At 39.1% G+C, this 27,512-nt stretch overlaps 2 protein-coding genes across 4 annotated transcripts in view; one reads left to right on the top strand and one right to left on the bottom strand.

Moving 5' to 3' along the window:
* Positions 1-1,035: 1,035 nt before the first annotated feature.
* Positions 1,036-8,540, bottom strand: sqor (sulfide quinone oxidoreductase). 2 transcript variants are annotated; one of them, XM_072673690.1, is made up of 10 exons: positions 8,282-8,540; positions 6,592-6,823; positions 5,423-5,593; positions 5,051-5,104; positions 4,096-4,290; positions 3,637-3,846; positions 3,369-3,552; positions 2,394-2,461; positions 2,098-2,276; positions 1,036-1,617 (listed from the first exon to the last, which is right to left on the bottom strand). In XM_072673690.1, exons 2-10 carry the CDS (start codon positions 6,805-6,807, stop codon positions 1,560-1,562), a joined length of 1,335 nt encoding a protein of 444 aa, XP_072529791.1. In that variant the 5' UTR covers positions 6,808-6,823; positions 8,282-8,540; the 3' UTR covers positions 1,036-1,559. The 2 variants fall into 2 exon arrangements, with proteins under 2 accessions (XP_072529791.1, XP_072529792.1); XM_072673691.1 differs by having other exon boundaries at positions 8,270-8,540.
* A 3,709-nt stretch (positions 8,541-12,249) lies between these two features.
* Positions 12,250-27,512, top strand: part of atp8b4 (ATPase phospholipid transporting 8B4) — a 28,472-nt gene continuing 13,209 nt past the window's right edge. Inside the window, exons 1-13 of one of the 2 annotated variants that reach the window (XM_072671079.1) lie at positions 12,250-12,443; positions 15,639-15,703; positions 19,298-19,390; positions 20,296-20,354; positions 20,819-20,932; positions 21,231-21,329; positions 21,889-21,950; positions 22,070-22,142; positions 24,065-24,135; positions 24,789-24,871; positions 25,484-25,642; positions 25,918-26,006; positions 26,261-26,457. In XM_072671079.1, the coding sequence (XP_072527180.1) occupies positions 19,318-19,390; positions 20,296-20,354; positions 20,819-20,932; positions 21,231-21,329; positions 21,889-21,950; positions 22,070-22,142; positions 24,065-24,135; positions 24,789-24,871; positions 25,484-25,642; positions 25,918-26,006; positions 26,261-26,457 (1,079 nt within the window). In that variant the 5' untranslated portion in view covers positions 12,250-12,443; positions 15,639-15,703; positions 19,298-19,317. The other variant, XM_072671090.1, reaches the window with a different exon arrangement.

The raw sequence follows: 27,512 nt of genomic DNA on the forward strand, positions 1-27,512 counted from the left end.
TTTAAATCCATACTCATTAATATAGTTTGTCCCCACTTTGCAGCTATAACAACTTTTACTCTTCTGTGAAGGCTTTCTAAAAGAGTAACAAGTGTGTCTATGGAATGTTTTGCCTATTCATCCATAAGAGCATTTGTAAGGTCAGACACTGATGTTGGGTGAAAGGAACTGGCTCACAATGCCCTTTCTAGTTTATCCCAAAGGTGTGTTTGATGGGGCTAATGTCAGGATTCTGTGCAGGCTAGATAAGTTCTTCCACACCGAACTTACCCAAACATGCTTTAATGGACCTTGCTTTGTGCACTGGGGCAGAGTCATGCTGGAACAGACGGTTCAACAGTTGTTCGAAATGTCTCGGTATGCTAAAGCATTAATATTTCCTTTCACTGGAAATAAGGGGCCTATAGACCAAAACCCCTGAAAAAACAACCTCACAGCATTATCCCTCCTCCACCAAACTCTACAGTTGGCACACTGCAGTCAGGCAGGTAACATTTTCCAGGCATTTGCCAAAACTAGACTTGTCCATCAGACTGCCAGATAGAGAAGCATGATTTGTCACCCCACAGAACACATTTCCACAGCTCCAGTCCAGCAGTGGTGTGTTTCACACCACTCCATCCAATTCTTAGCATTGTGCTTTGTGAGGTAGGGCTTGCATACAATAGAAACTCATGACATTAAGCTCCCAGCGCTGATGTTATTTCCAGAGGCTTGGAAGTCATTGGAAGTTGGAAGTTGGTGTCTTTTATGCACTATGTGTCTCAGCACTCTGCAAATCGCTGGCACTTCATGGCTAAGTTGCTATGGTTCCTAACCACTTGCGCTTTTTAATAAACTATTTACAGTTGATCATGGAATATCTAGAATGGACAACATTTGCAACAATGGCATCATATTGCAGTATCTATCAAAACATCAATACATGGTTAAATGTAAATACTGAAGTCCAGCAACTTTAATGATTTTTGTTTTTTATTGAAGTAGAAGGACGCCACATTTGTGAGGTACATTGCACTATTTGAACACATAAACTCCATGACAAGTACTTTTATTTGCTTGTTTACAATGATGGTTAAAATTAATAGCACCCTACAGAATATATCAGCTCATTTCCCTGGTCCTTGCTTCATTAATCATAAATATCAAATAAATTTACTTTGTTCGGCACTTTACTTCCTAAGTCATCTTATTTTGCACCTCTTTAAGTTTTGAACAGCAGGCCACAGTGGTGCAAAAACTGCATATATTGCATATATTACAATATTAATTAATTAATATTACTAGAAGTTACTTGTTTGGTTTAGTAAGTCTTTGTGCTAATTGGCTAAATTAATTAGAAAAGGATTCTTCTCTACGTTTTTTAACTTTATGTCCTTATTTTAATAATTATAATAATCATCCATTTACTTCCAAACAGAGTTAAGTAGGTACATTCACTAGTAAATAACCACCAGAATTGGTCTATATTTTCACACAAATCTACATAAAATGTTATGTTATCAGATTTGAGCAAATTAAACCATAAGCAATGCTGATTCCTTCTGAAAGCCCAGACTCTATTTCATCCCAAGATGCAGGAGTTTTCTGTATGGTCCTGGGCCCCCCCAAAGCCCCCTTTAAGAATAAAATGCATAAATTAGAGGCAGACAAAATTAAGCTTATGCTTTATATTAAATTACATTAAATAGGTGAACGTTTCTGGCCCTGTCTCAAACTCCTCCCTCACCATTCTGCTTTCAAATGACACTCCCATTAAGCTTCATTCTAAAACAATGTCCTTCTGAAAATTTGAAGGGATGTTTTGTAAACAAATGTGCCAGCCTCAGTCCTAACTTTGCCCATCGTTATAACAGTGTTTCTTAAACCAGTCTTCAGGGACGCCCAGACAGATATGTATATATAAAATTTCAAAAAGTTCAAAATAAAAAATAAAAGTTCAAAATCAAATCTCATTTACCAAGAATATTAAAAAGACATGAATGTGGAAGTCAAAGCTTCAATCAAAGGCTGAATGGTGAGGTAAAAAGACTATGTGGTTGACTTTGAGACAAGGCCTCCGTTAAAAACAACAAAGAAAATGGAATCAGAACTCACCTGAGAAGACCATGCCAGTACAGATGGGGCATCAGGTCGGCTTTCATGTGATACATGATTCTGCTTTCTTTGCTCTGATCCACAGGGAATGTCTCTAAAGGCTGTCCATTATAGTCAAATTCTGCCAAGATAACTGTGTTGTAGCTTGTGACCAAAGGACAGGAGGTGTAGCCATCATACTATGAGTGAGACATGTTGCAGAAATGCAGAAAATGCATTTAATTGTAATTTTATATAAATTACAAAAACAACTGAAAAGTGTTAAACAACTGTCCATTCTATCCAATCAAGCTCACCTTTTTATCTGGCTTTTCATTCTTCATCACTTTGGTAATAGTCCTGTCAACTACAGCAGACTGTGCAGCTGCAAAAGAGTTGATTTGAGTCTTGTTATATTAATCATAGGGCATACACCACTATTCAAATGTGGAATACAATAAATATTATATACAGATAAATGCATAAAATGATTCTAATATGTTGTCAGTCATGTGCACCCTCACAGGTTACAGTAAGATGCTATAATGCTATAGACGTGTAAGAATAATGAGCAAAGCTGCAGATTTCAAAAACATCTCAGAAATCTAAATAACATCAAGCAAGAAGTTATGACATAACTCATTCATATAATGCAGTGTTTTTTTTAAACAATATTGATTAAACCTGGCATCAAATGATGGCAGAATTAAACTGCATGATTTCTCATTTAATAAAATTCCCATGTTCCCAAAATAGGGCTGCATGATATTGGGAAAAACTGACATCATGTTATTTTGTTGTTCTCAGATATTTATTGCGATATTAAAAACTACAGGATTTTCTATTGACTTCTAGAAGACAATAATTCAACATGCTATGATATTAGTAATGCAATCTGTGTATCCAATATTGGAGTAAAGTGATATTTTGACAGATCTGCCTCTGGTAGATGTCATGGAAAATAAGAACATTTAAATTTTCCTTTTATATTAGCAGCAAAAACTTTAACAGATTATAATTTAAAATTGGATATATATATATAAATGCAATATTATATTATATTAATATAATATTGCAACAAATTAACAAATGTAAATGTTTGAAAGCTAGTGTACAAAGTCACCAGTTTGCAAAACATATTTCAAGAAATAAAGTTTTCCAATAATTGAAAAGAGTTTGTGCGATGAATCTTCTTCATTTCAAAATCCACAGAAATAAAATAACATAGAACATAATAAAATACAGAAAATACACCAGAACAGACATTTACGACTCATTCAAACATGGCTCACCCACTGCAGCAGCGGTTTTGGAAGTTGGTACATTGGTGCAGTCTCCGATTCCAAAAACATTATTGTATTTCTTGTGCTGTAGGGTATCCTTATTAACGTCCAGCCAGCCTGCCTCATCCTCTAGTGAAGAGCCTTTCAGCACTGCAGGTGGTCCCATGGGTGGGGTAACATGGAGCATCTCATACTATGAAAACAGATGTCAAGACAGGAGAATGAATCAATGCATAGTGACCCTGATGATGGCGTCGGGCAACAGGCACTTCTTTACCTCATAAACTTTTGTTTCTCCAGGGTTATCAAGGTTCTCGAATACAGCTTCCCGTTTGTCTGGTCTGACCTCAGTGAGGTTGTGTCTGAGGTTTATATTCAGGTCACGACTTTTTGCAATTTTCCACAAGGCATCAGCATACTTCTTTACTCCAAACAGCACTGGCAGCGACGTGTTGTAGATAACGTTGGCTTTAGACCTCTTTCCTGTCTTTTAGGGGAAATATTTTGGAATGTATTTATTTGAGAGTTTAACAGATATCATTTTTAAAATTATGCCTTAATGTTAGAACTATATGAATTAGTCCAAACAAAATAAAAATATAAATTACCTTTTATAATTAACAGCATGGCTGCATGACCAGCTATGCTGTTTCTTTTACATTATTCTTTTTGAGAAGTTTTTTTTTTTTAAGAATTACAAATCTAATCCACAGAACATACACATATGTATAAGCACCTTTCTCAAGTAGGCATCAGAAAGGTACATGATCTTCTGAGGAGCCCCTGCACACTTGACTGGAGTGTTGGGAAAAGAAAAAACAGCATTTCCTTCCTTGAAGTTCTGTAATGCCTTCCATGTCTTCTCCACCGTTTGCAGTGAGTAGTTTGAGCCAATCTTAGGATGTTCAAATCCCTCTGGTAGGCCTTTGATCTAACATTCGACAAACATCTGTTTAGTTCAGTTTTTCACAACATTATGATTTTTTTTTTTTAAGAGAAATCATTTTAAGCAACCATTTTAAGCCACAGTGCACATTTTAAGCCATGGAACTGAATTAGGTCAGTCACCTCAAAGAAGGATCTCTTATTTAACATCATATATTTTTATTAAACTGACATTACTTTGTAGAAATGTGTTTTTCACTTTGACATGAAAGTTTTTTTTTATAAATTCATATTTTAAAAGAGGAAAATTGACCATTATGTTGATTTTGGAGGTAAATATTGTATGGAACTGTATACACTGTACACTGTATTGCACACACTGACAGATGTGTAAAGGGAACTACACAGGTTCGGACCCTTACATAAGAAAAACATGAGGCACGAAAAGATAAGGAGGAACATGAAAAATGACTGGATTATAACCAAATATTTCCTATGCTGCACCTTCCTCTCACACATTTAAAGAAATACATTCTTAAAATAAAGATACTTCCAGGGGTCTTTGAACGATACCACAGAAGAACCTTATTTATTCGTAATAGAAACCGAATGAATGTGAAGAATCTATAAACTTGGTAAAGAGCCTTTACATCAAGTGAAGGTTATTATTTAGACCTGAAGGTTCATCACACTCACACATCTCTACTACAAACATGGTTCATGGTTCTTTATATACTTTAATGGTATCGCTTAAAGAACCATGTGAAGTATCTTTAAGAGTGTATTACATATATATTGAAACTTACCTTCTCATAGTGAAGCTGGAGGCCAAGTGCTACAATCAGAAAGTCATAAGACAGCTGAGGAAAGATAAACCACACAATTACATTTACATTTTGTCAACTAAAACGTTTAATTATGCACAAAATCACATGTAATGTATATGACCCATTTCCTTTACAACGTCATTCCAGTAAGTAAATAATCTTGATGACCAGCCACACCCATGCAATTGCAGAAATAACACACAGTCCTCATTGTTTAACCACAGCAATTTAGCAGTCATGCTGCCAGTAACACACTGTAGATAAGCTATCTAATTCATTTGTAAGTAACACTGATCATTCCTGGTGTTTAATGATTTACCACACGATTTCAGCTACTAAACTTGTTCTTACTTCTTTGCCAGAGTTTAACGAGACAGTCTGGTTTTTAGGGTCAATCTTTGTGACGCTGGACTTGACCCATTTAACTCCAGAGGGGATGATGCTGGCAGTGGGGCGACCTGATGAGTTAATACTTTTAGCCCCTGCCCCAACCAGTGTCCAGATTGGCTGGTAATAATGCATCTGAAACAAGGAAAGATACATTCAATATAAATGTAATTATCATGTCACATTATATATCATCGCTGTCCAATGAAAAACACAGGAAATGAAAGAAATGGTGACTTTACAGGAGAAGGCACCCACACAGTGTACAGTATATATGTGTTATTTGGATGGTGGGTCATTCTCAGCACTGCAGTGACACTGACATGGTGGCGTTTGTTAGTGTTTGCTGAGCTGGTATGAGTAGATCAGACACAGCAGAGCTGCTGCAGTTTTAAAACACCTTAGTGTCACTGCTGGGCTGAGAATGACCCACCAACCTGAAATATCCAGCCAACAGCATCCTGTGGACAGCCTCCTGTGACCACTGATGAAGGAGTAGAGGATGACCAACACAAACTGTGCAGCAACAGGTGAGCTTGTCTATGACTTTACATCTACAAGCAGGATCAACTAGACAGAAGTGGCTAATAGAGTCCAGCAGTACTGCTGTGCCTGATCTGCTTGTACCAGCGCTACACACACTAACACACCACCACCATGTCATTGCCACTGCAGTGGAGTGCTGAGAATGACCCACCACCCAAATAATAGCTGCTCTGTGGTGGTTCTGTGGGGTCCTGACCATTGAAGAACAGTGTGAAAGTATGAAGAGGACCACAGACTGCTCCTATATGGTAAGTGAAGCTGACAAAATAGGTCAAGTTCATTCCAAACCAGGAGTGGTTATTATATTCTGATATGTTATCACTGAGTAAATTGGCCATTCACAGCCCAATCTCTATGCAATAAGTGACATTTTTATTCAGTAAGGACCTCATTCGGGTTACTTGACTGAAATGGGAACATTCCCACAACATGCTTCAAAAATAAACATATTTAAGCTAATATTTGAAGCAGATGATGAAAGCCAGTATCTGAGCAAAGTGAGGCTTCTAGACAATATGTTTACTTGGATCCTGTATTAACTACCAAGTCTCATGTGTCCTACTGGAAGGGTCTTTAGAGTAACGCACCTCACTGGGTTCCACGATGGCCACATTCTGTGCACCAACTTTCCTTTTCATTCGGGCGCCCATCGCAATCCCGCCACTTCCTCCACCAAGCACAACAATCTTGTAGTGCTCCTTGGAAGCCAGTCCACTGCTGCTGTGGATGTATGAGTTGAGAGAAAAAAACACTCTGCTGCCTTTCCTAATGGGAGCCAGATGTGACGTAAATGCTGCAGCCATTGTCCGACAGTTTGATCTAGGAATAAGAAGAGAAAAACGAATGTCTAGAGCTCCTCTACACCAGACCCAGTAAGCCTCTGTGTCAGTTTACAACCAGCATGCCATAACATGCAATTCTCATTTCTCTGGAGACATGCATGTCCTGCACGTCGGCCTTTGGAAGGTTGCCAAACGTGCAAATGTGTTGTAGTTGTAGTGCCCCTCCCGACACTTTGAAGCCAAAACATTACAGTTTGTGAATGGGGAGTTAATGCTGAGTCACCATGATCTACACATGATTTCACTCTTAACTGCACGTAATGTAAAGCCAGAAAAAAAGAGCATCCAAAAGCAGAAGCTGAAGCAGGGCAGCTCAGTTTGAACGTTTGAGATCTGTTATTGAGTTTATTCCTCGGGATACCACCATGGAACAATCCATATGGTTACAAGCCCCCCATCACCAACCCAACTTAATCTGTACAGCACTCTGGCCATACGTCTTTCAATCTTTAGTCACCTTCGGACGCCTCATTAGCAAGCTATTTGTTCAACTGTGGATGGATGTGTACAACTACACATTCAGAGGCTGATACCATGTTGCCCAACCCCTTCCTCACTTTGATCTCCACTGATTTCCTCACTTCCCCTGATTCTGGTTCGAACCAGAAATGTTTATTGCATGTGTCTTGTGCCAGAAAGAGTAAGTGAGAAATACAGCAGAGATACAGAACAGTACAGTTCAGTACACTTGCCAGTCAAACAGACATGGAGCTTGCAGGTGACACCCACCATGATTACAAATGATCTGACCTTCCAAAACATGCAGAAGAGGATCTGTAAAACATCAGTGTGGGCGACACTGCAAAACATTTACATTACATTTAAGGCATTTAGCAGACGCTCTTATCCAATCTTATTAAGTTGGGTTGGTGGTGGAGGTGGGGGGCTTGTAACCATATAGATAGATTGTGCCATGGTGGTATCCCATGTCATTCATGTAATACATGGTTGGTCAGTCAGTCAGTTCAACCTAAAGAAAAAGGACTTACTTTGGTAACAGGTTCATTTTTAACAGGTTATTGAAATTAATGCTTTGAATATTTTATGTTGAACTGCTTTTTACCAGGTAGAGCAATTTCTAGAGGTTGACCTAATGACCGAGGAAAAATGGGGACGCCCCTGAATAACACAGAGTCCTCTGGCTGTGAGACCACCTGACATGCAAATACAAATACACCTGCACCTGCATTCCTAAATATCACCTGACAGTGTCCATCTAACCCCACCACCTCCAGTATTCATCCCAGCCTAGCTAGACCCACACGAAGGTGATCATATGCAGTTCATCCAGCCCCGTTTCCATTGCTGTATACGTTGCTGTGCCCCCTACGTGATCTCGTGAGAGCTGACCGACACATTGAAATCCAAAGTAGCTGCGCCGCTTACGAAAACAGCCCGGTAGATCACAAGCGTCCTGCCTTACCAGAGTCCTTACCAAAGTGAACACGAAGCTGCTCCAGCCACCATCCAGCCCAACTGCTTTCCTGTCGAGTGCGAAATGTTCCTGGTTCACTGTAGTTTACATTCTGCACGTCATCCATGGGAGGGGGACGTTCAACAGTTACTGGCACTGTGAAGCAACAGCGCTCTCACACAATCTCTTACCGTGACAGTTAACACATGCCTTTCTTTACGACAGCTAACGCTGTGTGATAACTCGTCGTTAACCCACCCATTCGTGTCACAGCGGGGACGAAGCCAAAACAGCAGAAACCCCAAAAAAACCCACAAACAATACTGCAGATATTTGTGCAGTGAGTAACTCACCCACAAGGGGTCGCCATTGTGTTTGTCTACTTGCATAGACCGTGCCTGGATGCGTCCAAAACTACATTACGGTGCACTTAATATACGTGCTACGGACCGTAGTGTGCTACTTGTGCATACTTCGTAGTATGTAGCATAATCGTGCGGATTTGGACACAGCCCTGGCGTTTCCTCAATCCTCCTCCTTGAGCAGGTTTACCCTGCACACCTGAAACAGAAACAACCCCCTAATCTTGTGTGTTACTAAGTTTAGGGCTGGCTGTTCAGTAACTAATCGTTACTCGGTAACTACTGTGAAAGTGAATATGTAGCTGAATCAATGAATCAGTGTCTACTGCCATAAATTCATTAGTATTCATTAGTAAAGTAAGTACGTTTTTGATGCAGCCAAACTGTCCAGGACAGGGGTCTCCAAGGCCAGGGTTGCGAAACACACTCTTAACAAGAATCCCATGGCCCAGTGGACTGCACGTGTTTGTGTTTTGATTAATATTTGACTACTAAAATGCATATTTTAGACTCTGTATGGTTTCTGCGTGTGTATAATATATAATTTTCCTAATAGTCGCCAAAGCAGTTGATCGCTGTAGGGCTGTTTGTGTTACCTGTGCGCTGGACTGGTTTATGTGGTTACCATGGAACTGAGAAGTGACAGGAAACGCTGGCTGTCAGACGAGAGCATCAACGTAGCTAGTTAGTTAGTTAGCTAACTACGCTGGGTAAATAAAGGTAGCTAACATAACTAAAATGAAATAGAAAGAATCATTTAATTTGTAATAAATCATCATATTGAAATCTCTCAACACAGTGGCCCTGGTAAGGACAATCATAGGTATGCTAGTTCACACAGTGAGTTCTGAGTGTAGTCTTCCTCCAGTTTAATAATCATCATCCAGCACTTTTACAGTTTTAGTTTCAGCCCCTGAGAACTGAATAAAAGTCCTAATAGTCGCCAAAGCAGCTGATTGCTGTGTTTGGCTGTTTATGTTAGCTACCGGTACGTTTGACTGGATTATGTGGAATTGATCTGCATGGACTTTATCACCTCACCCACGATTTCATCTTGAATGACTTGACGGCACATTTGCCATATATAAAGAAATCTGACTTGAATTATAGCTAACTAACATTTTGAGATATGTATCCCCCATTAACGAAGTATTTTACGTGTTGTTACCACATCTTGAACTACTTAAGAGTATTGGTTCAGAAGTATTTTAGCTAACGTGATGACTGTATTTCATGGACATCACTCGGTAGCTAGTTGGGTTGGCAAGTTCAAGACTCCCAACGATAAGACCTGTCGTCATGAAATCGGTGTTATTGTAGGGACAGATAGTCAGGGTAATGTCAGCTGACTCTCTATCATTGGCTGCTTAGCTACTATTGCTATGTCCGTTAAACGTCCTGCTCACACCAGGAAGTCACTTGGTAGCATCCATAGCTAGCACTCAGGCTAACAACAGCTCAAATGCAAGTCCTATACCCCTGCACAGTGCAGTCATGTTTAATCTGACTACAATGTCAAGCCACTGTTAACTGTCATCAAGAGTACCAGGGTAGTTAGCTAGCTAGTTAGCTAACTAACCTGATTAAATAAAGGTAACATCAAGCAATCATCATTTTTTATTAGATCATCATATTAAAATCTCTGTATACAGTGACTCTGATAAGGCCAAACATATAGCGTGTAGTGTTTCTCCATGTAGTTTAATACCAACCATCAAACACTTAAAGTTTTATTTTCAGCCCTGGGAATGGAACAAAACCCCACACACTCCAGATCAGGGTAGCGTGCGTCTGAATAACACCTCAGTTCACCCCTCTTAGCCTAATAATTCGGACTAATGAGATTTTCCTTCACTTGACTGAGACAGTAGTGCTTAGAGACTGTTGCTAAGCAGTGATTAGCTGAGTGTTCCTTGTTTTGCATGGCCCCGACAACAGCAGCACAGTGGATGGTGTTCCGTAATGACTGTAATCATGACAAAAGTGTTGAAATATAACATTTCCAATAGGTTTCCATAAGCCCACAATATAATCTTCCTTTCGGCGATATAACCATTATGTTGTTTGAGAATCTATACTATATATACAGTATTTACAGTATATACAGACAATTATGCAATTTAAATCACAGCTAAGCATCCCCACACCATCACACTACCACCACCATGTTTGACAGTTGGTATAATGTTCTTATTGTGGAGGGATGTAGAAACTTGACATTATAGCTAATGGGACCCCTGTAATCCAAAACCTTCCACTCAAAACCTTCGACTCTTCGTGCCACAGAACATATTATTGAAAACACCATGCTTTTTTGATCCGATGCCCAGCTATACCAAACCTAATACTGCTATAACAGCACTAATATTCATTTTGTGAAAGGATTCATGTCCTACATTTGTTTTGTGTTTTACTTTCATTAGAAGTGGTTTTTGCCTTACAACTCTCCCATGAGTAATAAGTTGCCTGTCTTTTTCTAATAGAGTCAGTAATGCTGAGTTGAGGTGTGAGAGGCCTGCAGTTCCTTAGATGTTAATCTGGGTTCCTTTATGACCTTTAGGTCAAGCCATGACTGTATAAGCCATCACTGTGCTCTATGTGCAATTTTGGTAAGTCATCCATGTTTCCTCCAGGTTTTCTCCTTTTGGCGATAATAATTCTTCATTTTTCAGGAATGTCCTTTAATCATGACATAATAACATAATTTTCACCAACTTTACATTTCTGGAAAAGTTTTATTTAAGTCGTGTGTAGATTCAACTGGATTGGCAGCAAATAAGCCTGGTTGTTTTATCAATGAAATTTGGTTTAATTACTAAGTAACTAGTTTTTTGCTGCTGGATAATGTTTTCCCTTCAGTAAATTAAATGGTCATTTTAAAAACGCTACTTTCTTAACATTGTATTTTGCTAACAATAGAATATACAAGTAAGATTGATTAGATACAAGAATCACCAAATAGACTAATTGGGACAGTGGGAGCTCAGCGCTTAGAGCTCTGAGCTCTTCACCCTCTCTCCTCCCCGGGTCCCGCAGCAACGACTGCCCACCGCTCCGGGCACGTGTGCTCACTGTCCACTGTGTGTGTTTCACTGGAGTGTATGTGTGTGTAGTTGTACTGCACGGATCGGTTAATGTCACGAATGGTGTTCATGGTTGTCTTGTCTTGTCTAATTTAATACAAACATAATTCCATCATAATATAATGTGTTGAAACCCCTTTATGTCTGCAAATGTAAATTGCAGAAATTGTCCTGGAAACCAGCACATTTGCGACTAGCCTGCAGCACTTCAGCCCCGCTCATTCACACTGAAGTTCTAAGAAGTGTTTCAGCCCCCAAAGCGCAGTAAAGAGCAGCCAATCAGAACAGAACTCATTTGCATATATCGGTACAAAACGTCATCTTTCAGTTTGAAAGCTTTAGTGTGCAGCTAATGGTGAGGGAATGTGTAGTGTAGCTTCACCTGCAGATTGGCTAAACAGTGTGCCTTCTAACACACCAGTAGAAAGCATTATCCACTGTGTGTGTGTGTGTGTGTTTGTGTGCGCGTGAAACCAACAGAAAGAGAGAGAGAGAGAGAGAGAGAGAGAGAGAGCGTGCTTGGTGAATCTGGCTCGTGTTCATCTCCACCCTGCCTCAGAGAGAGAGAGAGAGAGAGAGAGAGAGAGAGAGAGAGAGAGAGAGAGGCTCTGCGTGAATGGAGCATGGTGTATTTTCGGTAAGAGCTTAATTCTTCATCATGACGCGGTTTGAAATTCGTTCAGGATTTTAATGGGAAAATATCTCATCGCTCCACAATCGGAATGACGAGCGTTTACGGTAAGCAGAAGAGCTCCTGGCAGTGATGGTAGAGCGGCGTAGAGACTCAGTGTAAAGGGGCTTCCTCTTCTCCTCCGCTGTGGAGAGAAAGCAGGTTATCATCATCCATCAGCCTTCAGTGTTTCCTGTAGGCCACTAACTGGGAACTGTGGAGAGGTGTCTTCAGCCCAAAATTGCGCTGCTGCTGCTGCTGCTGCTGCTGCTGCTTTCTGATACGAGGCGTGCTGCTGTGTTAGATGTGCACCTTGCTTTGTGGAGCTTCAGTGGAGCTGAATGGGAAGGTATGAATGCGCAGCTTGGTTTTACCCATGACCACTAGCTTATTGTTGTGTGGTACCATGTTGTCTCTGAAAGGACTTGGAAGGCTTTGTTTGAGTCGGGGACTGGTGAACTTTTCTGATTTGTATGTCTCTGAGATTGACATTAGGAACTTCTGTGATGATTTCTTCATTTAAAAACCATGAGGCTTATAAAAAGGTATAAATACACCCCTAAGGTTCACAACTGGCCCTTAAAAGAGCCATGTTGTACGTGTGAGGGTACTTTGACATTATATAGGCTGGACCTTGGCAGACAAAAAATGTCCCTGTCCCATTTTCTGACAGTGCAGTGGTTGGTTGTAACTTGGGCTGTGGAGCACTGGAACTGGCTTCGTCCAGTTTGGGATCCAGAACTATTCATCCAAAACCACTATCTGACTTTACTAATGCTCTTAAGTGCTATTAAATGCTTAGAGCAATGTTCCAACAGTCAGTGTAAGACCTTTCCAAAAGAGCCATGACTGTAACTGCAGCAAAAAGAGGTGGACTCCCTATGAGTGTCTCTATACATGTAGTGTTTGGTGTGCTTGGAAGTCTACTATAGACTGTATGCATTGGAGAGAGTGACAGATTCCCAGCCATGGAGCTCTAATCCCCAATTAAACTTTCTATCATTTCAATCTTCGTCAATCTTCTGTTCTTTGAATATTTCATATTAGTAGCATATGCCAGAAGTCAACATGCACACACACACACACACTGTTTATCCATTTAGCCTGAAGTCCATTCAGCCTTATATTGTGGCATTGTTGTGGTCACATACTAATTTAAGATCAGCACATGACAGAAAATTGCAGGCTTTTAAACCTTTATTGGTTTTACCTGTTTACCGGATGCTGGCCTCAGCAGTTCTCCCTGGCCTGCTGTATTCCCCATGGAGAAGACTCTCTGGGTTTCCACTGGCTGCAGTTCCACTGGGGGTTCATTATAGTGAGCTACTCAGTGTGCAGCAGACATTAAAAACAGCTAGAGTTGAGTTCATCTCTAAAGGACAATTATTCGTCATTTGTCATCCGCTGCTTCTGCTGTTAAATGTCTCACACGCTGTGGTTGCCCTTCAGATTTATGGCAGAGTAACAGTTTTTGTCAGCGTGCACAGCCATTTTACTTTGTAGATATCTTTAAAACTGGGCTGTGCTGTGTTAAATAAACCGAATAAAGCGTACAATGATTATAGAGAAGACAGAAATGATGTGAACCAAAAATCACAAAATAAACAGTAAGATATGTGCGTGTTTTGAAACTGGACTTGAAGTATTTTGAAGAGGTTATCTACCGATTTGCTTCAGTTGTTTACAAAGTGTGTGGCGTTAAGTATCTGTATCTGTATTAGGGTTAGTGTAGAAGTGGGTGATATAGCATACATCTAATATCACAATGCTTCCGGAAATGTTTGTGATGCAAAATAATTGATAATATATTGTAAACAATTATTACAAATCAGATCATTTAATCATTTTAATCACAATGCTTTATTCTTGAGGACATCTGATAAGTTAAAAGAGACAAAAAAGAACCAGTTTTAAAATCCAATGCTCCGATCCAATTACTCATCCGTTACTACATACGTTAGTACTCTCCCCCATCGCATGTAATGCTCCTGACACTGGGAGAGTGAGGACTAACACATGCCTCCTTTGGGACGAGGACAGGCATTTGCCAGTCCTTACCGCTGTCAGCCACCGCCTCTTTTTGAACCACGCTGGCCAGCATCACACTGAAGTAATGTGGTGAGGGAGAGCCATTTACCCACCTGGATTTTGCTCTCTTGGGCTCCGGCTACTGATGGCAGAAAGCATGAGCCAGGATTCTAACCAGCAGTCTTCAGGTCTTGCAGCGCCATAGTCCGCTGAACCACAGGAGCATTTAGTAAACATTTGCGTACAAGTCTGTTTAAAGCTTGCAGCTAGTCAGTGTTGCAGTAGTATTGACCATATCTACAACATGCTCAGAAAAGCATTGTGTGATGTAATTTATCACAATAATGAAAATATAGACAGATGGTGGGATTTAAAAATGTTAAAACTCTTAAAAATGTCCAACTATTCTTAGATTAGATGGATATACAAAAAACTTTAAGTACTATAGAATAGGGCTGGGCGAAATGGTACAAATACTATATCACGTTATTTAAATACTTTTTTGCAGTACACGATATTTATCACTATACATGTAATCTAAATAAGACTAAATACATCAGTAGCGACAGATTCTTAAAAACTACTATTCAGATGCTCTCCCGTACTGATTAGAGTGATTTTTTATTTTATTATATCTGCTGCACTTCATCTAATTAAACCAGTCTAATTACACTGTTGTAATGAAAACCTGCAGCTGATCAGTGTTCATTAAGCACTAACAGTATCCTTGATATGCTTACGATAAAATATTGTCATATTGCTCAGTATAATGTAGATATTTATTAAGATCATTCTTGCTTATGTGTCTCATATACACCTGTAGTTCTTTAAAAGGTTCATGGGATGGTTCTCCTATAGCCAACCAATGTATTTTTGGTTCTGTCTTTTTTGTTTGTTTGTTTTGGTCAGTATAGGTTTAAGTGTAGAGTTAAAGATTTTAGGAATCTGTTCCATTAAACATAAATTTAATAGATATTATTCAAACATCACTTAAGGAAAGGTGGGTGTTTACAAAGCACCTACAGTAGACCCAATATTTTGTCAGTAGGAGTATCATTTCTTTCTCTCAAAACAATCCGAAACAAAGGAAATATCGTAAACTACAGATTAAAAACATAAATGTAAACAAAAACAACAACACACGTAAAAATGAACATAGCTGTTTTTGTTATTGATATAATGCTCTTTATGTATTATGTATCAATATCACAGTATAACCTGTTGTGTTCTCTCAGATTCTTAGGGAGCTGTTGGAGGTGGTCTGATGTTATGGGGATTCAGACGAAGCACATTTGCATCGGTAAGACAAAATATTATTACTGTGGATATAGAATGCATACAGTTATAAGTGGCTATGCACTTTTCTCTTGGGCAGTTGATTCTCTTCAGTATAAAATATGCAGTCTAAAATGAAGATCATTTTTAACTTGGTTGGTTCAAACGAATCATGTGCTTCAGCTGAGGTCATCTCCTCTCAGGTCTTGTTGCCTAGAAACCTTTCTAAGGTTGTTGCTCTTGGCTCCTCTCATACATAAACAACCGCTCATGATATACAGGCATGTACCTAATCAGACCTTTAGAAAGAAGGGACTCATACAATGGCTGTCTGAATCCTTGTGTGTTGACCATTCTGTCCTCCCGCGCAGTATGCTGCTCTGCTGAGATAAGGGGACCAGTTTGCCACTACTGGGATATTTCTTGTGTGATCGTTGTTTAAATGTAAGACAATGTGTGTTTGTGTGTGTGTGTGTGTGTGTGTGTGTGTGCACCTGCATGAATATACATGTACATGTGTGCGCGTGTGCATGCTCGCGCATTTCTTTTTGGTGGGAGGGACCGGGTAACAGGAGTCCACCAATGATGTGGCATTTTGCCTTTGTGACCTTGTGTAAACTGCAGGTCATTAAGTTACTTGGTCTTCACACACCGGGCCAGCAATGTATTCATGTATTCACCTTTTTAAAAACATGACCTTGCCAGCTGGTTGAAGGGCAGCGTGGTGTCCGTTTGGTTCATTTTAGACAGAGATGGATGTGAGGGTCAGACCTGCAGGTAATGTTCTCGTCTTCTGTGGTTCACTTTTGTTGGCTTGTTCTGGGTGTGTATGTGATGAGGCGTGATACAGCTTTGAAACTATTGCAGTATAGATAGAGAGGGTGTTATGCTTGTGTCATTCTGGAAATTCACCTATGAGGAAAATGTGTTTACTGTCGTATCAAAACCTAATTTTGCCATTTGGGCTATTGTGAAGGACTACATTAAAGTTTTCCAGTAAAATGATTGTTTCACAGAAATTAGATTTTGTTCTGATAGTGACGATAAGCATGCTTGATGAAGGATGAATGACAAACTATTAGTACCCCTCAGGTGCTTTCTTTTGACAGCTTGAAGCTTCTGTCAGTAGATTTTAGGAAACAGATACCTTTTGCAGCTGTTTGGGGCTCTATACAAATATAGATTTCAGATGTTAGATCTTTTCCAGACTATTTATTTTAATTTACACACACATGCAAACTAAGTAGAGTAATGCTTGCCTGTTTGGTTGTCATGTAGTTTGCATTGCATGCTGGCTTTCCATTTAAAGTATAATCCTTGATCGCTCCCTGATATTGTGGTTTGTTGTCCGGGGCTTGCAGGGCTTCATATCTTACCATGGTTCCAGTTCCTAACACTAACCGAATGTGTAAACAGAGGAGCCTCTTCTGACTAAACTCTCTTCAATTATTAACACTCATTGGCACCTGTTCTGAATGAGTAGGTTAGTTTCCTATTGTACTGGGCCTTTGCATGCACTGTTATCTGTAATTCAGAAATGATTCCTGTCTATTAGAGTTGTTTGCTTGTTTGGAGTGGCTAGTATATCTATTAATAATGCCAGACCCTTTGTTTCTGACTACGGTACAGTCTGTACACCAGAGGTATCGTGTTTTTTTTTGCATGGTCTGGATGATGCCTTTGTTAAGGTCACCTTTGTGCCTTCAAAAATGATCCGAGTTCTTATTCATGGCTGAGCGAAAGCCTGCAGTGCAAACAAGCTTTTCACAGCTTTGTACAAGGCTGTTGGTGAGGAAACCCATTGACTCCTGACTTTAGCTTTATGTTTTGGTATGGAGAGATGGTAAATGAATTGGCCTTGTGTGCTGAGGTGTTCATGTTCACCTTGTCCAGTGGGAAATGCGGAGGTATCAAAGCGTAGTGATACAGGTTTGAGGTTACAGTAACACTGCGATGCAATTCAATGCTGTTTATATTTTAAGAACTCTCCAACAGCGATCTCTTTGGCAGCACTTTGGCTCTTCTTTCTTGCTATGACGTGATACTCTGCAGTAAGCTGGATTCGATCCTAGTTCGCTGTAGTTGGATCAATACAGAAACATTACTTTTCCCTAATATACGTTTCAAAGAGCAGCACTTTTTCACCCACTTAACATTCAGCCAAGGTCTGCATGAAGAACCTATGGCTGATTGATTCTGGACATATGTGAGGAGCTTAACTGAATTATTGTACACACTGTAATTGAGTACCTCCTTTCTACCTGCACGTGCTGGAAGACGTAGCCAAAATATTTGACCGTAATAAAAGGCTTTTAAGGCTAGACATCCTACTACCCTGCTGATAACACCTACTAAATGATTAGCTGTAGTCTTATGCTAATTACCTGAAGCCTCCTGGGCTTTGGAATTCCACAGCCAGGGTGGAGGGTAACACGTATCGCTCGGTTGCACATTAAGGCAATGCAGGCAAGTGCAGGCAATGTACTCTACATTCTGAAGCTATCGCTGAATCAATTTTAACATTAATGGAATTACCTGCCCAAGAGAACTGTAGACACCACACATTCAAATGTGCGTGTGGATTCTTTGTATGATAAGGTTTTATTGAGCTCTCTACTCGTGGTATAAAAATGCATATATGTATCATGATGCATTGATCTGAAAGTGGTGATACAACTGTATTTTTATAGTCTATCATTATTCATTAAAATTAGTATGTGCTCAGTTTTTGGCCACAACAAAACTCTAGGCCAAGTGTCCATCCAGCTATTATTCAATTAATTGAATAATAATGCATAGCTGAAATATATCATAAAAAAATGATGTGGATGTACTGCATTTCTGTCTGAGAATTAAACTCTCTATATCAAGTCTGAGAAATTCAGAAAGTCAATTTTTGACAGATTGTTGCTGCTGCTTTGTTTAAGTTTATGGCTACACCTATAACACAAAGACTAGCTAACACAACGCCTGTTACACCAAATGTAGTCGAGCAGTCAAGACACATGTTTGGTGTGTGGTTTTGAGTTACATAGACTTTCATTACTTGTTTACTACATTCGCTTCTTAGCTGTAGTCCAGACCTGTCTTGACTGACTGTCAACATTTGTGTACATTAATTTCATTTAGTGAACCATTTCTATAGTCATCTATAGAGAGATGCTATCTGGCTGTCATATATTACTGTATTATTTTCCAAATAGATCAAATTAATATATGTTTTAATTTCTTTAAGTTCTTTCTGTCATGTTTTGTAGCTCAGGCTAGGCAAAAACAGAAACATGTAATCAATCATATGGCTTTTTTATTAACATTTGCATTATTTGTTCTGCAAATGTATGAAAAAAACCCTGAAATGAGCATACAAATGTTAATTTAATTTGATAAATATGTGGATGGAAACCTAGCTATTTTATATGTGGGTTAGACTCATATGTAGAAAAGTGTTGTATTGTCCCAAAAATGAAATCAAAGCTTATGAAATTGTGGTGAAAGTTGAGAATTTACATAAATGCAGATCATTTCCTAAAGAATGTACAATCCTACACACGTGATTCTGTTCAGAACAACTTATATTGGTTTATTGACTGATTTATGAACCCTATTTATTGTGTATAAGAATGACAGTGCAGACAGGCAATGGCGCAGAGATGGCTGTGGATGTTGCCATGGAGAGGAGGCTGGAACCTGCGCTCCAAAGCGCCTGGACAAGGTAGAGCTGAAAGGGCTGAGGGGAGTGGGAGTGGAGAAGAGAATACGGAGGGGTAACATTGAGGAAGAAGGATAAACTTTTCCTCACGTACAGTTAATTCTTCATCTGGTTAACTGGTTCAGTAAAAGCACTGCTAAGAGGAATACTACCCCTTCCTTGTTGCTGATGTCAGGTAGCTCAATGCTTGCCACACTCGCACTAAAATTACTTGTAATAGAAGCCAACGGTCAGAGGCTTTAAATGCTTAATATGAAGAAACGTCAAAATGATGTCCATGATAATTATTGAGCAAAGTATTTTACAGAATCAGCAGCCACATGTCATTTATCAGTATGCAAATAATCTGGCTTCCTGTTCTCACCTTTTGCTCCTTAATGTACTCAGTAGTATCAGAAGGTTAAAAAGATGTGGTTGCTGGCTTTGTTGGAATTGGAGGAGGCCCACATTGCCCACATTTGTTCTGCTGACATACAAAAGTGGAGAGATGTGTGAAGAGAGGCTATGCTATGCTGTTTATGAGTTTATGATTGGCAGATAAAAAGAAAAAAATGGGTAACAATTGCTGACTCTGGGCTGTGCAGCGTTGATCCTTTTATAAGGTCACTATAGAGGAATTTGTAGCAGCAAAACAGAAATGGACTGTAGCTGCTCTGATAGTATTGAACCCTGTATCGAATTTCTCGGCCCTGTTCTTTGGAAACTGCGGAGTGTAACTGAATTAGGTGAAATATGGATAATGTGCAGATACACTCTGTCAGCATACAAACCTTGTACATATGACAGAATAGCCAAGGTAGCCAAGCCCATGTCTTTTGCTTCTTATGAAATTAACAGTACCTTTGTGAACATTTTTAAATGAAATGTAATAATGTGCAACATTTGAACAACTGTATGTTTCATTTTAGAGGAGGAACGCCATGTTAGAGCCAATGACCGTGACTACAATGAAAGGTTCAGTTACGCTGTAAGTACCTTTCCTGACTGCAAAAGTCTGCTTTACAAAATGATGTATTTGTATTATGGCTAGTAAAGGTGTAACTAATCACAAAACTCATCATTTCAGTTTGGTACAGTACAGTGGTGTCTTGATTCAGCACCTTTTTTGATGTTAAACTAGCATCAAGCAAACACACTAGATACAAAAAAAAACACACACTTGCCTCAGGCTCACACACTAGCCACAAGTTAACCTACTAGTCACAAGCACACAAACTAGCCGCAAGCTCACAAAATAGCCTCAACCTTACACTCTAGCCGCAAGCTCACACTAGTCGAACGCTCATACACTATTCAGTATAATGACGAAAATATTTTTTATTGTAGCTTCATTACTAATCATCAAATTCTCTAGATTTAGGGGTTTGTAGAAGGTTATTTATTGACAATGTATTGACAAAACTTATCATCGTAAATCGTGTTCTTCCTTAGGACAATCACATCAAGACAGCAAAGTATACCTTCTACACCTTTCTACCCGTGAACTTGTTTGAGCAGTTCCAGCGGTTTGCCAACGCTTACTTCTTAGTGCTGCTGATTCTGCAGGTAAATCTGGGTTTAGGGTGCAGGTTATGTCTTTTTGGTATATTTGGAGTAGTGGTCCTAAATCCTAGTACTGGGAGACTGTTTTACTTCATTTTTTGTTTTAATAGCTAATCATTATGCTCTTATATGCTGCATCAGGTGCATTTCAGTAGAGAAAGACACACTTTTAAAGTACAGTGCTCTCAAAACTGCTTTAAATGTCATGTACAGTGCATTTTTGTGTTTCATGTGATAGTATTTTATTGTTTATTTGTTGGTTTATTGTACAGCTGAAATGCTGTTGCTTTTGTGTTGATAGTTAATCCCTGAGATCTCCTCTCTGTCCTGGTTCACCACCATTGTGCCTTTGGTGTTGGTACTGACTATCACCGCTGTGAAGGATGCTACTGATGACTATGTGAGCATTTGTTCTTTGTATTAACATTCTGGGTCCTGTTACACCTAGGCTTACCAGTAATTGCGAGGTCTTATACTCATAAAACTGCATTAAGTGAACTATTCAGTATTTTTGCAGGATTTTCAGAAGAATGCTTTAACCTCTTTCACAGCCTTGTTACATTGTGAGGCTTATTGCTGATTAATTACATAGAAGCAATGCAAACTGGCTAGACTGCTCTCAAATTATAGGGGTGAAGAGTCAAAGCTATGAGCTGTCAGTGGAAGCTGGGCATTTAAGGCTTTCATACAATTGTTCTCAAAATGAAAAATGGTGGAACGGTGGAAACGGTTGAATTGGCGCTGTCGCAATGACCCGAGGATTGCTGGTTTGTATCCCAGTCATGCTGCAGTCATACAGAATTAAAATGCTACAAAAACAGTGTAACCAGACTGTGATACTTGTAAACCTGTTAACAACTGGTGGAGCTGGGATACTCTCTAAACTTTTAACACAGAGAAGCTCTTTATTTCACTTTAGATCGGCTCTTTTCACTAATCCTTTTTCTTTGTGTTTCAAGTTCCGCCATAAAAGTGATCAACAAGTCAACACTCGCCAGTCTCAGGTACTCATCAAGGGAAAGTAAGTCATCCTTTTTTTTTTACACCATTGTGCCACGTTTGGTCCGTAATAAAAGAGCAGCATGGTGGAGTTGTGGATAAAGTGAATGTGTTGTGTCTGTTTGATGTTTTTTTCTGCAGGCTACAAAATGAGAAATGGATGAACGTTAGAGTTGGTGACATCATAAAACTTGAGAACAACCAGTTTGTTGCTGTAAGTTCCTGTTTTTAATCATCAACTGTAAGTAGAGCTTGTAGAGGCTGCTGCGCAGCCCAGGTCTCGTTGTTTTAGACATCGTGGTGCGATTTATGTTGCTGTTTATGGCAATGGTGGAAAATGAAGAGACCGGTGTGCGAGTGTGGGACGTTGCATAAGACGGACACTGAAGTGCAGTGTATACACTGTAAAACGGACCAGGCCTACTACTGTAATACTTCGGCAATGCTGTGGCACCTGAACCAAAAGCCTCCTCATGTGAACTGCGCTTCTCCATGCGGACTAGGAGCCTCTACAGCGGATGTGTTCGATTAGCTAACTGCTAACACGAGCGCTTGAGTCAACAGTGACTAGACATGATGAGTAGCAAGACAGCAAATTCACCAAGATCTCACTCATGTAATTTATCCCTCCTCATCTCTCCCTCCCACACGCACACACACACACATACACTCCTTCCCCATACATAAGTTAGTAATAATAAATGCAACATATGGACAAATTCATTTATGACTTCATCAATGACTACATTCATTAGCATATAGATTTACTTTTGGAGATGATTGATCCCCTTTGTACCTTTTTCTACCTACTTTTTGTTATTCTTTATTTTAAGATGGCCGATTGCAGGGGGTACACCAATATTTCCTTTTTTAATTAAGATAAAACTAAGAACAAATAGGCTAACCTATGTTTGTGAAGTTGTATTTTATAGTTTTCCCATGTACATCATAAAAGTTTCACAGAAAGGTTGATTAAATGGGCTTAGTCTGGCACCAATTAGCCAAAGGTTTTAAGCTTTGATCTAGTAAAAAGTGCTGACCTTTTGTGAGGAATAACAGCCAGTAACATGCTCATTTTAAGAGGACGTTCATGTTGCATAACAAACTGATACACGCTGATATGGTTGTTTAAAAACACAAAAGTGTGATTTATCCAATTACCCGATTCATCTCTTAAAAAAATCGACAGAATACCCGATTCCAAAAATATTTGACAGTTGCAGCCCTAACTGTAAGAGATGATACAAAAGACAACACAAAGTTTACATGATCAGGGTTTTCACTGTATGTTGTATGTTTTTTACTGTATGTAATTGCTTTCTATTTAGGTTAATATCAGCCTGATGTGGCTTGTCCTTCTCATATCGTGTGCTTCCACTTGTCGCTTAAAGTTTGGGGAACATAGCATGCAAAAGCTAAACATAGCAAGCGTAGCCACCATCCATGGATGGGTTATCTGATTATGGAACTTTGATTATGGTCTGATTCTCAGAGTCACTATTGGAGATTTAGACTTGTAGGACTGAACATACTTGCTCAAATAAAGGTGCTTCAAAGAGTTATTTTGGTTTCACAAAGAACCATGTTTGAGAGATGTGTGAGTGTGAAAGACTTGTAAAGTTCTTTTACACCAAATGCCTTAGACCTCTAAAAGGTTGTCAGACATTTGTAATACAGACATGGTTCTTTGTGGAACCAAAAGTGGTTCTTCTATGGCATTTCTTAAAGTGAAACGCCTCTATTCATCACATTTAGGGCTGTTGTGCCATAATAGTTCATGCAGAAAGCGTGAGGGGTTGCAGTCTTGGTCAGAGGGATGTTAATCAACAGTGCTCATTAGAATATTAGGACACTTCCCACAAAGTTAGGTCTGATTAACTGATTTTTGAGAAGTGTATGTTATTACATAGATATTTTCAGTTTTTAGTGTAGCACTTAGATTTTGTATATAAAGATAAACATTTTAGATTACATTCCCTGCTGCTGAAAATACTGCTTGCACACAGTGTTACTGTACCATTTATATGTACCACCTAGGACTCCTGTGTTGATGTGAAGGAGCCTCTCAGCAGTGTTCTTACCAGAGTGTTTGATTGATTTGTTCACTCTCTTCTCTCTTCTCTGTGGGCTGGGCAGGCAGACGTGCTTCTGCTCTCAAGCAGTGAGCCTTATGGTCTGTGCTATATCGAGACTGCGGAGCTAGATGGGTAAGGACATGTTTGTAGGGCATGTTTGTGATAGTTAACCTCTTAACATGCACATATGCTAAGGCTTATTATAGAATGATTTGCAGCTGTAAATAATGGTAAATAATTGAGTAATTAATAAGTTGTAGGACTGAACATGATTACAAAAAGTCCTGATAAGTTGTCTGTCAGTGAATGTCAATGAAAAAAAGAAATCAATGTCTGATGCACAACAAAACATAAAAATAATATTTAGAATTATAGTCAGGTCCATAAATATTTGGACAGCGACAATTTTGCTTTTGTATATCACCTCAGTAGATTTTAAATGAAGCAGTCAAAGTGTGATTGAAGTGTAGACAATCAAAAGGCGTCTTCATGAAAGTAAATAAACCACTGGTAGCACTCAAGAACAGTTTAGACTGATAGAAGTCTAAACTGAGGAAGTAGCAGGATTCATTCTTAGGTTTACAGAACCATACTGCTCAGATTCAACAAATGCTGGTGTGTACAGAGGCAATGAATCATAAATCACATGTCACTGTTCAATTACTAATGGACCTGAGAATGGAATAAAGACAATTCAGTGTTGGAATAACATCTACTGTACAGTTATTGTAGTCCCAACAATCCTGCTGCCTAATATGCTTCTCTCTGGATTTTGCTTCTTTCAGAGAGACAAACTTGAAGGTGCGCCAAGCCTTGACTGTAACCTCAGACCTTGCAGCAGATGTTGCCAAGCTTGCAGAGTTCAACGGTAAAGCTATTTCAACAACACCAGTATTGCTCCATCATCACAAATGAGTAGTCAACACAAATTCACACAATACATGCAGTACATTCACCACATTGATTGGATTAATTGTTGATCTTGTCTTCGATGTTGGCAGTTGTAACCTTGGGTTGATCTTCAGCAGTCAGATTTTTGAGGGTCCTCTTGAGCTTGGAGAGGAAGCGAATGCCGCAGTGTACAGTTAATTATAGCCCATAATTTGACATTAACATTTTCAACACTAGACTCTTAAAAGTTTTTTTTAAACATACTGTTTATCACATCCTTAATATAGAAGGTACATAGTGTAATATAGAGCATTTGGTGTAAAAGAAGTGAAGGAATCATTTGGATGCTTAAATGGTACTTTGTCTGGTTAATAGATTCTTCACATACAAGGAGAACTTCTTATAGATTGCGCCTTATACATCCCTTGTTTCTATATAGCACCAAAAGGGTTCCACTATTGCTCAGGTCAATGAACTAAATAGAATCCTGTCCATACATGTAAACATTGCCTGAAAAAATATCCAAGGAAAGGGTAGGAACTGATTAAACTCTCACCCATTTGTTTCCTGTTTTTTGTGCTATCTGTAGGAGAAGTTATTTGTGAACCCCCTAATAATAAACTGGACAAATTCATTGGAACTCTGTATTGGAACGACAACAAGCATCCTCTGGACAATGAGAAAATGCTGCTAAGAGGCTGTATACTCAGAAACACGGAGTGGTGTTTTGGCATGGTCATCTTTGCTGGTACATTTCCTTTTTGTCATCCTTTAAGTAACCGTAAGCAGAATGGCTTTTTTGAAGTTGATTGCTTGGCTTCCCTTCTACTGAGCTGAGCGTGGAATTTTCACAACCCTGCTGTACTTTGGCTTCATTTATGTTTAATATTTAATGCCTGTAAATGGCTGCCAGTGTCTGTGCTTTTATCTGTCCCATGACTGACTTAGACATGCATGCATTGTACACGTTTCAAAGGACATGGTGTTGTTAGTGTGTCTCAATTTGGCCTTTGTTATCATAAGGGCTCCAAACCAAGCTGATGCAGAACTGTGGGAGGACGAAATTCAAACGGACAAGCATTGACAGGCTGATGAACACTTTAGTACTGTGGGTGAGTACATCTCTTGCACTTTTCATGCTGGGTTTTGTCTGCGACTGCGTGGCATTTGGGTTACTCATACTGTGAGACATGAGGTCATGTAATGTCTGCGGGCAAAAGGTAAAAGCTACTACTGAAAAGAAACAATAAACAAGCACTTACAATAAGAGCTATCACTGTCGCCTGAGAAGGTAAACGGAAGTGCAGTTAATTAGAAAAAGGAAGGGCCATAAAGAAAGGGTAAATGGAGATGCTTTGTTTTCCAGATTTTTGGCTTTCTCATCTGCATGGGGATCATCCTGGCCATTGGGAACACTATCTGGGAGCAAAGAGTGGGCAGAAACTTCTGGTCCTACTTGCTATGGGATGAACTCCTCAGCAGTGCTGTCTTCTCTGGATTCCTCACTTTCTGGTCTTACATCATTATCCTCAACACTGTTGTTCCTATCTCTCTTTATGTCAGGTGAGATTTGCACATAGTACTAAGTTATCAAAGAGAAGTTTTATTGTTCAGACTACATTATACAACAGTTAGTTCCAGCCATGCCAGCTGATTGGTTGAGAAGCGCTCTGACTGTTTTAAGCATTCTTCAGTTTATTTCACACACTGTATCACTCTGCCGAATGCTTTTGCTAAAAATCTTATACTAAACCAAGAAGTCATGTAAATGCCCTGAGCAAAAGAAAACAAGAACAACCTAAACTGACACTAAAAAGGATTAAGACAAAAAAACAATATAAATAAAAGCAAACAATAAATGGACAAAGAAAAAGTTGGAAACAGAGCTGGAGAAGGAGCTACAGGCTGTGCAGTAAGTAGAGTTCGTAATTGTGATGTAGCAACAAGCTGCTTGTGAAGAAACTATAATTTGGTGGAACAAAATGCTTCTGAACTGTTGTATAAAAGCATTGTAACACAAGATTGTGTTTAATCATAAAATAACTACACAGCTGTGATGAAATGTGTCAGTGACCTTCGGTTCGTGTCTGCTTAATCACAACAGTGTGTTTCACAGTAACACAGTCCCTCTCATGTATAATTGCTGTATGATACTGTGCACTAACAAGTTTACCTGACCTTAATGAAGATCTGAATGTAGTTTGAAAAGATGACCATTGACTTCTAGTGTTTGTTATTGACATTAGCCTCATAGCACCAGTGCACAACTAAAGAAGCAAAGTGTGGACAGTTTGGTTCTTCGGTGAGAAATTGTGAAATGTTTTTATTGCTAAAAAAAAAGCATGTTGTAATTTAGTGTTAATTATACATATAACAAATTAAAAGAAAAAAAGATAAATGATGTTGGAAGTACAGATTCAATAAATTCAATAAATGTATGGTTTGTATTTGATGAAAATGTGAAGTAAAAAAGTAATTAACAGATTTTTTCATTTCTTGACATTGTGCAGCCTCAAATGGTGTTGATAACTCAATTTGATGTAGTTCTTTGAGTGTAATTACTAAGTAATATTTACATAATTACATTTGAATTTGAGCACAGGAACCATAATCACTTT

Source organism: Salminus brasiliensis, chromosome 2, assembly GCF_030463535.1.
Source record: "Salminus brasiliensis chromosome 2, fSalBra1.hap2, whole genome shotgun sequence".
NCBI lineage: Eukaryota > Metazoa > Chordata > Actinopteri > Characiformes > Bryconidae > Salminus > Salminus brasiliensis.